The following is a 12,918-nucleotide window of genomic DNA, read 5'->3' on the forward strand; positions in this document are numbered from 1 at the left end:
TTGTTTCGCTCATCCTTTCTTTTTATGGCTCTCTTCGTTTTTCCTACATTATCATTTTTCTGTTCTTGCCTCCAGTCTTGTAAACACTGTGAAATCACATCAGATCATATGGGGTTGTTTTGTTCTGTGACAAAGTGTCACGCAGTAACGACATTTCACAGCTGTTTCAGGCAGTGTAATGTTTGCACTTTGTTTCCTACAGATAGGGGGCGCTCTGCTGCTACAGACTCTTCAGGGTCTGCAATCACATTTGCACTTCACTCAATCTCCTAGTGTGGAAGTAAGGAGAGTCATGGACTGTGTGTCTTATGCCCCAGTAACCCTAGATTAATCAAATCTGACCCTAGATTAATCACATCTAACCCTAGAATAACCACATCTAATCCTAAATTAACCAAATCTGACCCTATATTAATCACATCTAACCCTAAAATAATCACATCTTACCCTAGAATAACCACATCTAACCCTAGATTAACCAAATCTGGCCCTATATTAATCACATCTAACCCTAGATTAATCACATCTAACCCTAGATTAACCAAATATGACCCTAGTTTAATCACATCTAACCCTAGATCAGGCGTACTCAACTAAATTTGTCCGCGGTCCAATTTTGGCAGATACCTGTGACCTGAGGTCCGGTGCAGCGGGGGTGGCGAACGTAAGTGGTTGAGCGGGGGGGGGGGGGGGGGGGGGGGGGGGCGTAAGTTGTTGAGCGGGGGTGGCGAACGTAACACTCGTGACGGAGTGTTTTTTCAATAGCCCTGAAATATATGCTTGTTTTGGTCCGTATCCAGTTAATCAGGAATCACATGCTGTCCCAGCAGTTTCACGACTGTGTATATGAGGGTATTAAATGGATGCGTAGTGCAGTTTGAGGGGACAGCTGGGATTAGCTGGTGATGTGATTGTTGTTTTACATCATTACTGACTGTCATGGAGGTGTATGGCCTTTATTTTAAGGAAGCTGCCATTGGGGTCATATGGGTGGAGGGGGGGGGGTTAATCTGCTGTTGCCATGACAACTTTGGCTGCTGTCAACACATCACTCTAATAGTGACGAATGGTGCTTATTACATCAGTGTTAATTTCCCCTCGATCAGCCTCAGATGCAGATCCTCGGCCAGAGCTGATCGAATTGTGTCAGCGTAATTACTGGCAGCAGAGCCTATTAGAAAACCAGGCCTCAGTGTCCACTGGCAGGCACACGCATCATTCACACGAGTATCAAGCTAGCTTTGCAGATCTTCCAGACATGGTCTGGTGTCCTGCTGTGATGTTGTAAGAGGTTATGAGCCAGTGTCTTGTGTCTTGACATGTATGTCGGTGAGCCTGGAGCCACACTCTGTGGTTTCATTACGACCAACTGTGTTGCTGTGGTTTCATTACAGCTGACTGTGTTGCTGTGGTTTCATTACAGCTGACTGTGTTGCTGTGGTTTCATTACGGCTGACTGTGTTGCTGTGGTTTCATTACAGCTGACTGTGTTGCTGTGGTTTCATTACAGCTGACTGTGTTGCTGTGGTTTCATTACAGCTGACTGTGTTGCTGTGGTTTCATTACGGCTGACTGTATTGCTGTGGTTTCATTACGGCTGACTGTGTTGCTGTGGTTTGAACACATTGTATCGATCAGACGTGCTCTTTGGAAGTGTGTCGGTGTGAAATTATCACGGTAATGAGGTACAAGCAGTGTGAAGCCACACAGATCAGATGACTTTACCAGACGTGAATGCTAAGATATAAGGATGATACAAACCATGTAAAAAAAAGTGGGGTGTTTTGTCAATTTGGCCTGGTCACTCTCAATAGGTCTGCATAAATTAATCAATATATGCTGCTATTTCAAGCTATGTGAATTTCATACTAACCTTTGAGTCAGAGTTGACGCAGGAGTATTTATGACCGCTAGTGGCTCATCAGTTCAGTTCTCCTGACTCCTTAGCCAGTCAGGGCAGTGCAGGTTGCTAATTGGACATATTAGAAGTAAACGTGCTAATAGCTTTAATTTAGCAGCTACTCTAATTGGGTCATGCTTTTCTTCTGTCATATGCTTATGTGTCCACATCTCCCCACACATATGTCTCTACTTCACAGATATGTGTGGATATTGTTTCACACTAACTAAAATAATACAATTGCTTGGAGCCAAATTACTGTGTTTGCTGAATTAGTGAAAATCTGTATTGCCTAAATTAGGACAGTTTGCTTAAATTGTAAAATGTGCTTGCTGAATTAGTACAGTTTGAATTAGTTTGCAGAATTTGTGAAAGTCTGTGTTGTCTTTTAATGTAATGTGCAGTATTTTCTTGTATTGTGTAAATCGCCTGCCTGTATTGTGATGTGATACAGAGAATATCCGAAGATGAAACATTTGTACTTTCCAGCATATTTATGTCTTTAGGCATTTAACACTACATCCATCAAGCTACAATCTAGTAGTTTGTGCAATGTTGAGTATGCACATGTGTCTACTGGTCAACAGTGTAAAGTTCCAGACTCAAGGAGTGCAGGAGACAAGAGACACAATTCCGTCTCCTGCAGAGATCCGTCTGATTTAATGTACACAAAATTCTCTCGGAGGAGCAAACGAGAGACAAGCAACCGACTGACAAACTACACTTGGACTTGTGGCATGATTAACAACGGACAAAGTGAATATTAACAATAAATCTACTTAAATTACAAACCAAACTGCAGCTACGTGACTTGACAAAACCACAAGAGGATAAAAGGTGTAAAGAGATACAGAATACGTGGGGAAAATAACCAAGACACAGGCCAGACAGGGAACGCCGAATACACTTCCACAAAACCAGTTAAAGTAAAAATGACAAACGAATGTAGACTAATAATAACATTCCGGAATTACTACCACACGAACACCAAAACATAAAGTAATATAGCTCTCACAAACTTAGACTAAGGACACTCAAGATTAACCAATGCACACTAAGACAGAATATAATATTGACACTTACAAACAGGGACTGGAATGAACACTCAAGAATAACCAAAACATGAACGGCAAAATAGAGCACTGTATTAACACTTACACAAGAGGACTAGAAATATCACTCAGGAATAGCCTATATCAGGCGTACTCAACTAAATTTGTCTGCGGTCCAATTTTGGCAGATACCTGTGACCTGAGGTCCGGGGGGGGGTGTTTTGTCCGAAACGATATGTGGTAGAAACACCCCTCAAAACAGGGGAATGAACATTTACCTGACCAATTTTAATGTTGCTATGTGTTTCAGGTTTGAAAAGTGCTGGAATTTAGGTTAAAGTACTTTAAAATGCTTGAAATTGTAACTACTTGGTTTCACAACAAATCTGTCTGACTGAATAGTTCTCTTGTATTAGATTAACAAATACGAGCCTCTTGTAATTCCAGGACGAAACATGAGAACGTGAAGACGTGAAGATTGGACGTTTTTAAAATAAACAACCATTAAATAATGTGATAAAAAGCGAATTATTTCGAGTATATGTATAAATATTTAACTTAATTATGTTTAACATGCTGGGAAATATTGAAATGGACCTTGAAAGTGACGTACAAGTGCTTGAACTCCACCTTATAAAGGTGTATGATTATGTAGCGATTACGTTATTTTCGCCGCGCTGACCCTCGCGCCGCTCGCGAAGCGTCAACCATGCTTGTAGCCCGGGGGCGGGGGGCGAACGTAAGTTGTTGAGCGGGGTGGCAAACGTACACTCGTGACGGAGTGTTTTTTCAATAGCCCTGAAATAAATGTTACGGTTTTGTTTTGGTCCGTATCCAGTTAATCAGGAATGAGATTGGGTCCGGACAGGACTGCGTTCGGGTCCGGATCCGGACCGCGGTCCGCCAGTTGAGTACCCCTGTTATAGATCAGGCGTACTCAACTAAATTTGTCCGCGGTCCAATTTTGGCAGATACCTGTGACCTGAGGTCCGGTGCGGCGGGGGTGGCGAACGTAAGTTGTTGAGCGGGGGTGGCAAACGTAACACTCGTGACGAAGTGTTTTTTCAATAGCCCTGAAATAAATGCTCCGTTTTTTTTAGGTCCGTATCCAGTTTATCAGGAATGAGATTGGGTCCGGACAGGACTGCGTTCGGGTCCGGATCCGGACCGCGGTCCGCCAGTTGAGTACCCCTGGCCTATATAAATACTAAACTTAACAGAACTAAATTGAATATCGTGAATCTAATGACATAAAACGAGGGGCTGATCAGGGGCGTGGAAACTACGAATAAGAACGCACGTGGAATGAAAACAGAACACAAACAGGTTTGATTGACAGAGGAGGAGAGATCATACGTTTTAAACAGGGTAGAGGGAGCGTTTTGAAGCAGCAACCCAACATCTCAGCACAGCAGCACACAGCCTTTATTACAGAGAATCAAACATGTCATCTGTTAGAATCATGTTTGCCTTACATCTCATAATGAACACAGTTTACTAAATATATTTACCATGCAAATGCATAGCAAGCATAGTGTACATAAACTAGACCAGTTGTTGCGTTAGTATATTGTAGATGTTATAGACTATTTATAGTAGAGAGCTACCAGACAGACACTGATATGCTCTATAGTATAGATCTACCAGACTGACACCAGTGGCCTCTTTAGTAAAGTTCTACCACACAGCCAATGAAGGCCTCTGTAGTATAGATCTTCCAGACTGATGCCAATAACCTCGTTTGTAACTTTAAACCAGAGGTGGGACCAAGTCAGTGTTTTGCAAATCTCAAGTAAGTCCAAGTCTTTATCCTCAAGTCCCGAGTCAAGTCTCAAGCAAAGACAGTCAACTCAAGTCAAGTCTCGAGTCAAGACAGGCAACCGTCAAGTCCCAAGTCTGAAACTTGGAATTTCAAGTCCTTTCGAGTCTTTTTTTTTTACAGGCACCAACGCTTTACGAATGCTACGCTGATGCGTTTCTTTACTCGTTTTGTTGGTGTCCGCCAGCCAAAAGATGACAGATCATTTACATTTTTATCTTCTCTTAATTACATAAATGTACTTAAACAAGAATGTTTCGTTACATCATTTTACACGAAAATAGCAAGCTTCATCGTAAGCAAGATGCTGTCATTACAAATGGTTATTCTAAACATTTGGATAAAATGTTTAAATATAAACTAATAAAAGGTTAGGGGTATTTGTTGTTGTACCTGGAGATTCAGTGGGGTCACATATTCTGATGGCTGCCGTCAGAATTGGTGACCCCAGTTAAAAAGGCTCACCTGTACATCCCATTCATGATTTCTTTGTTGGCTGCAATGGTGAGGGGATGGTAAATCTTGTTTAAGTACATTTATGTAATTAAGAGACAATAAATGTAAATATAAACACCTGTCATATTTTGGCTCGTGGACACCAACAAAACGAGTAAAGAAAGTGCATCAGCGTAGTTTACGTAGCATTCGTAAAGCGTTTGTGCCTCTGAACAGAAACTGTAAAATAGCGCCCCCTGTGGTCACAAAACTCGACGGTCACAGAATCTGGTGTAACGCCGGTCTGCGTCAGAAGGACGGAAATGAAATTAATGGGGCGCACTTTATAAATATTAATATGCGTTTTAAAATTTAGATTTGGGGTAAAAAAAAATCAAGTCTTTGCAAGTAAACAGGTTCAAGTCCAATTCAAGTCCCAAGTTATTGGTGTAAAAGTCCAAGTCAAGTCTAAGTCTCTGAATATTTTTTCAAGTCAAGTCAAAAGTCTTAATATTAATGACTCAAGTCTGACTCGAGTCCAAGTCATGTGACTCGAGTCCCCACCTCTGCTTTAAACAAAACACACTGAAGGCCTGCAGTACATTTCATTTATGACTCTACCATAGTGTCTGTGGTAGACCAGACAGATCAGACAGATCAGTAGATCTCTGTCCACAAGGTTTAGAAGTGTGTTTATGGGGATTTTTGACCATTATTCCAGAAGTGGATTTGTGAGGTCACATACTGATATTGGACGAGAAGGCCTGGCTCTCAGTCTCCGCTCTAATTCATCCCAAAGGTGTTCTATCAGGTTGAGGTCAGGACTCTGTGAAGACCAGTCAAGTTCATCCACACCAGACTTTGCCATCCGTGTCTTTATAGACCTTGCTTTCTGCACTGGTGCACTGGTCATGTTGGAAGAGGAATAGGCCAGCTCCAAACTGTTCCCACAAAGTTGGAAGCATGGAATTGTCCAAAATGTCTTGGTATGCTGAAGCATTCAGAGTTCCTTTCACTGGAATTAAGGGGCCAAGCCCAGCTCCTGAAAAACAATCCCACACCATAATCCCCCCTCCACTAAACTTTACACTTGGCACAATGTAGCCAGACAAGTACCGTTCTCCTGGCAACTGCCAAACCCAGACTTGTCCATCAGATTGTCAGATGGAGAAGCACGATTCGTCACTCCAGAGAACGCACCTCCACTGCTCTAGAGTCCACGGCGTGTTTTACACCACTACATCCGTACATTGCATTGAACTTGGTGATGTATGGCTTGGATGCAGCTGCTCGACCAGGGAAACCCATTCCATGAAGCTCTCTGCGCACTGTTCTTGAGCTGATCTGAAGGCCACATGAAGTTTGGATGTCTGTAGTGATTGACTCTGCAGAAAGTTGGCGACCTCTTTGCTTCAGCATCTGCTGACCCTGCTCCGTTAGTTTACGTGTCCTACCACTTCATGGCTGAGTTGCTGTCGTTCCCAAACACTTCCATTTTCTTATAATACAGCTGACAGTTGACTGTGGAATATTTAGGAATGAGGAAATGTCACGACTGGATTTGTTGCACAGGTGGCATCCTATTACAGTTCCACGCTGGAATTCACTGAGCTCCTGAGAGCGACCCTGCATGCCTAGGTGCTTAATTTATACACCTGTGGCCATAGAAGTGATTGGAACACCTGATTATTGTTAACCTTGTAAATCCTGTAAAGCACTTTGTGACAACATGTGTTGTTAAAAGCGCTATACAAATATATTTGATTTGATTTTGATTTGATTTGATTCCGATAATTTGGATGGGTCCCCAAATGCTTTTGGCAATATATGTGTATATGGGATGAGATTTTGTCTATATAGACAGTATATATATTCAGCAGACAAAATCCCATCCCACATGTTCCTGTTTTTCAAATAATTTGAACTCACAGCTCAGTGCTCTGAAACTTTTGTATTTATCATCCAAATATTTATAGGGAGCATTCAGATATGCAACCAGATGCGTCATAAGCAAATAAAAAGTGTTTAGACGTGCTTTCAGCAGCTGCTGGTGACACAGACACGGGCCGTTCTCCGGAACCTTCCGCTGGGTGAATAGCTGTTTTTTCAAGCCTGAAATGACGCCACATAAGAGAGCATCCCCTTCTCTGAACCATGTGTTCAACAGGCTTGCTCCACTCCTACACCCACAGGGAAGTGGTCTGCTTAGAGGTGATCCTATTTTAAGAAACATGAAAATAGCCTCCGTTCACAGACAGCAGCAGTAGGCAGCATGTGTGCCAGCAAGCAACGAGGCAGCCATAAGAGAGAAACTATGGGAGCCGCTGAGTGACACCAGAGACACCAGTGACACCAGTCCCACCAGTGACACCAGTGCCACCAGTGACACCTGGCACTGCGAGTGAGAGGTTGCTGAAAGCATTACAAGGCTGTAGTCAGTTGGAAGTCAATGTGGCAGCGAGGTATAGCCCGGACTTGGTTAGGCTGGATTCAGTTAGGCTGGACTTGGTTAAGCTGGACTCAGTTAGGCTGGACTCGGTTAGGCTGGACTCGGTTAAGCTGGACTCGGTTAAGCTGGACTCGGTTAGGCTGGACTCAGTTAGGCTGGACTCTTAGGCTGGACTCGGTTAAGCTGGACTCTGCTAGGCTGGACTCTGTTAGGCTGGACTCGGTTAAGCTGGACTCTGCTAGGCTGGACTCTGTTAGGCTGGACTAGGTTAGGCTTTACTCGGTTAAGCTGGACTCTGCTAGGCTGGACTCTGCTAGGCTGGACTCGGTTAGGCTTTACTCGGTTAAGCTGGACTCGGTTAAGCTGGGCTCGGTTAGGCTTGACTGTTAGGCTGAGTTTGTTTAGGGTGGACTTGGACAGGCTGGACTCAGTTAATAATTTGGTTACTGTCACCTGTTTTTTGTGCTTGTTTTTTTTTTTATGAAATAATAACTACACTCCAGTAACATAAAGAATGATGCTCCAGCCAGACAAAAATACATAACACCACCTAATATACTGTGGCTGAGCAATGCAGCACAGACAATGGTATTCTACAGAACAGCTGGGATATTCTGTTGAACAGCTGGGGTATTATATTTAATCCTGGCATTCTGCCAGACACTAGCTGACAGCCATGAAAACACAATTTGTGTAGTTTATGTAGTTTGTAACCAAATTATTATATCAGGTTATGGTATTCTGGGTGTGTGAAGGCTGCACTGTGTGGTCAGGTGGTGTAGTCCAGAGATGTTCAAAAGTCACAAAATAAAAAAAGTCCAAGTCAAGTCACGAGTCTTTAGGTTGAAGTCCAAGTCAGTTTGTCTCCTACATTGTTTACACGTTGCGTCCTTCAGTTGTGTCCAAGGATTTAAACTCCAGCCAAAGGCTCCATGTATGGTACTCCAGCTGTAGCCATGGCAACCTCTTTTGTTTTGAAGCTTCTCTTCGATTTCCCACTCGTGATAATCGATGTTGTGATACGTCACGAGAAAAGGGGCTGCGTCCCAAATCACTGAAACAAAAGTAAGGAATAATGGCAAAATAAACACACAAAGAAAGTATTTTCTCTATAACTCACACTCAACGTCTAGATAACGGACTGACTCTTATTGTTCAAGAGTCATTTTGGTGGTGGTGGTTTTGATGGTAATGGTGGTGATTGTGGTGGATGTGGAGGTGATGGTGAGGGTGATGGTGGTGATGGTGATGGTGGTGGTGGTGGTGATGGTGATTGTGGTGGTGATGGTGGTGGTGGTGGTGGTGATGGTGATGATGGTGGTGGTGGTGATGGTGATTGTGGTGGTGATGGTGGTGGTGGTGGTGGTGATGGTAGTGATGGTGGTGGTGATGGTGATGGTGGTGGTGATGGTGGTGATGGTGGTGATGGTGATGGTTGTGATGGTGGTGATAATGATGTTGATGGTGGTGATGCTGGTGGTGATGGTAATTGTGGTGGTGATGGTGGTGATGGTGGTGGTGATGGTGGTGGTGGTGGTGGTGGTGGTGATGGTGGTGGTGGTGGTGATGATGGTGATGGTGGTGGTGATGGTGATGGTGAGGGTGATGAAGGTGGTGGTGGTCATGATAGTGGTGATGGTGATGGTGGTGGTGGTGATGATGGTGATGGTGGTGGTGATGGTGATGGTGGTGATGATGATGGTAGTGATCGTGGTGGTGGTGGTGATGGTGGTGGTGGTGGTGGTGATGGTGGTGGTGGTGTTGGTGGTGGTGATGGTGATGGTGATGAAGGTGGTGGAGTAATCATGTACAGATACTCCCAAACCTGTCGGGTATGGCTAGATATACTGTCTTATATAGACAGAGGTTTGACAGAGATATTTTTATATTTTATTCCATATAGTTTTACAGGTACAGTATGTTTTAGAGTGTTTGTCATAGGTACAGTATGTTTTAAAGAGTGTTTGTCATAGGTACAGTATGTTCCACTAACATGTTAAGATATTTATTAGGTGTGAACAAACCTTGACTTTAAAGTCATGATCCTGAAATGCTAGCACAGCTAAGCTGTCATATGTTCATGAGGGTGTGTGTAATTGCCCTGATGTTTAAGTGATTCCTCAAACACGTGTCCCCTCTCTCAGTCAGGCTTTCTTTCACCCACTGCTGGTAGAGGGTCTTGCAAAACTGCATTTAAACCAGGAGCCAAACCCCCTTAGGATATGAAATCCTGGATACTCATTTCTATCTGGGTCATTGCTTACAATAGCTGCAGCCCCCCCCCCCCCCCCCCCCTCCACAAACACACACACACACACACAGCCTCACCCCTCCAACGACGTGCGGGCTGTGTGTATCACTCTTGGGAGCTGTGTTCTGGCTGTGTGGGGAGTGGGGAGTGGGGAGTGAGGAGGTGTGGGAGTGAGAAAGCATGGGGAGTGAGGGAGTTTGGAGTGAGGGAGTGAGGGAGTGTGGAATGAGGGAGTAAGGGAGTGTGGAGTAGGGAGTGAGGAGGGATGAGTAGGGAGTGAGGAGTAGGGAGTGTGGAGTAGGGAGTGTGGAGTGAGGAGTAGGGAGTGAGGAGTAGGGAGTGAGGAGTGAGGAGTAGGGAGTGTGGAGTGAGGAGTAGGGAGTGAGGAGTAGGGAGTGAGGAGTGAGGAGTAGGGAGTGTGGAGTGAGGAGTAGGGAGTGTGGAGTAGGGAGTGTGGAGTGAGGAGTAGGGAGTGTGGAGTGAGGAGTAGGGAGTGTGGAGTGAGGGGTAGGGAGTGAGGAGTGAGGGAGTGTGGAGTGAGGGAGTGAGGAGTGAGGGAGTCTGTGTGAGGACATGCTGCAGGAATGCTCGACTGCAGCAAACACGTTGGTCAGGTGACCGGAATGAGCCAATGGCAGACGAGGACAAACGTTGCGGCTTCCTTTCTGTCTGTGGCCCGTGATGGTGCTCAGTGTGCTGTGGTGGGCTGTGTTCAGTCCAGGGGGCAAACCTTAAACACAGGCTCAGCAGCAGCACATTCACATTCAGCAGTTCAGCTCTCCTCTCCCACAGTGCTGCCTGTGTGCTCACATGAGGCATGTGTGGAGATCCTTTTACCCAATTTAAAGGAAAAACATCTTCTATATGGGATTGAATACGATGCTTTCGGTACCATGTGTGTCTGAACTGGCAGAATAACAATAAGGTTCATTTTCTTCTCTTTTCTCTCTTTCTGTTTCTCTTGTTTCCTGTGTTTTCTAGGATTAAGATATATCATCACAACCACAGGGGCCTTGTATATTCAGGATGTGCAGTCAGAGGACGCGGTGAACATATACCGCTGCACCACACAGCACCGCTACACGGGGGAGACCAGGCAGAGTAATAGTGCCAGATTACTCCTATCAGGTGAGCGCTCCGCGTTAGGCTCCACCCCCTGTAGCCCCACGGACCCGCACTCCTTCACGGCTCTGGAGTTCAGCGTAGTGGACATCTTTCTCTTTTAGTGTCTCACTCCGCCTGTCCTCTCAGATCTCATTTCACTGATTTACTGACATATTTTTTTCTGGAATTGTTTTGTTAAAAAAAAAACAACCAAACAAACAGGTGGCAGTAGATACAGTGTAAGAGGAGGTTCGGTAATAAGAGGAAACACCTCTGGTAGATCTGAGAAACATCAAGACCACGGCAGCCTATCTCATCTTCTTCCTCCCTCTCTCCCCTCCCTCCGCATCCTTCCGTCTGTCTCTCAGAGCCTGTGGATTCTGCTCCAGTGATTCTGGATGGCTTCGAGCGGAAGGAAGTCATGGGGGGTCATCAGGTGGAGCTTCCGTGCAAGGCGTCGGGCCACCCCCCTCCGCGCTACCGCTGGCTGCGTGACAACAGCCCCCTAGAGTCAGACAGCCGCTACCACCAGAGCGGCCGAGGCCTGAGGATCGAGGCCACACAGCTCGGTGACGCCGGCAGCTACGTGTGTGAAGTGTGGAACAGCTTTGGCAATGCCAAGGTGGTGGGGAGGTTGATGGTCAAACGTGAGTCTCCATTTGATAGTCCATATGCTTAAAGCAAAATTTCCTGTTTGAGACGGACTGATGACTCTGGTCAAAACGGTTCTGGATGTTGTAGCCTTTCATTCTGTTTTGCTTTTTGGATTCAGTGTAGCACTCAGATTACCCACTGTAGCACTACCCCAGATGGCTAAGATTACCCCCTGTAGCACTACCCCAGATGGGTCAGATTACCCATTGTAGCACTACCCCAGATGGGTCAGATTACCTCCTGTAGCACTACCCCAGATGCGTCAGATTACCCCCTGTAGCACTACCCCAGATGGGTCAGATTACCCCCTGTAGCACTACTCTAGATGGGTCAGATTACCCACTGTAGCACTACCCCAGATGGGTCAGAATACCCACTGTAGCACTACCCCAGATGGGTCAGGTTATCCCCTGTAGCACTACCCCAGATGGGTCAGATTACCCCCTGTAGCACTACCCCAGATGGGTCAGATTACCCACTGTAGCAATACCCCAGATGGGTCAGATTACCCCCTGTAGCACTACCCCAGATGGGTCAGATTACCCCCTGTAGCACTACCCCAGATGGGTCAGATTACCCACTGTAGCACTACCCCAGATGGGTCAGATTACCCCCTGTAGCACTACCCCAGATGGGTCAGATTACCCACTGTAGCACTACCCCAGATGGGTCAGATTACCCACTGTAGCACTACCCCAGATGGGTCAGATTACCCCCTGTAGCACTACCCAGATGGGTCAGATTACCCATTGTAGCACTACCCCAGATGGGTCAGATTACCTCCTGTAGCACTACCCCAGATGGGTCAGATTACCCCCTGTAACACTACCCCAGATGGGTCAGATTACCCCCTGTAGCACTACCCTAGATGGGTCAGATTACCCAGTGTAGCACTACCCCCGATGGGTCAAAATACCCACTGTAGCACTACCCCAGATGGGTCAGGTTACCCACTGTAGCACTACCCCAGATGGGTCAGAATACCCACTGTAGCACTACCCCAGATGGGTCAGGTTATCCCCTGTAGCACTACCCCAGATGGGTCAGATTACCCATTGTAGCACTACCCCAGATGGGTCAGATTACCTCCTGTAGCACTACCCCAGATGCGTCAGATTACCCCCTGTAGCACTACCCCAGATGGGTCAGATTACCCCCTGTAGCACTACTCTAGATGGGTCAGATTACCCACTGTAGCACTACCCCAGATGGGTCAGAATACCCACTGTAGCACTACCCCAGATGGGTCAGGTT

The 12,918-nt window shown here is 45.6% G+C and overlaps 1 protein-coding gene across 2 annotated transcripts in view; it reads left to right on the top strand.

The window, feature by feature from the left end:
* The window catches only part of dscamb (Down syndrome cell adhesion molecule b), a 116,910-nt gene that overhangs the window by 68,357 nt on the left and 35,635 nt on the right, over positions 1-12,918 (top strand). For both annotated transcript variants that reach the window (XM_076981899.1, XM_076981900.1), the window contains exons 4-5: positions 10,888-11,034; positions 11,379-11,657. In XM_076981899.1, the coding sequence (XP_076838014.1) occupies positions 10,888-11,034; positions 11,379-11,657 (426 nt within the window). The remainder of the gene's footprint in view (positions 1-10,887; positions 11,035-11,378; positions 11,658-12,918) is intronic.

The sequence above is a fragment of the Brachyhypopomus gauderio genome, chromosome 19, assembly GCF_052324685.1.
Source record: "Brachyhypopomus gauderio isolate BG-103 chromosome 19, BGAUD_0.2, whole genome shotgun sequence".
Classification (NCBI taxonomy): domain Eukaryota; kingdom Metazoa; phylum Chordata; class Actinopteri; order Gymnotiformes; family Hypopomidae; genus Brachyhypopomus; species Brachyhypopomus gauderio.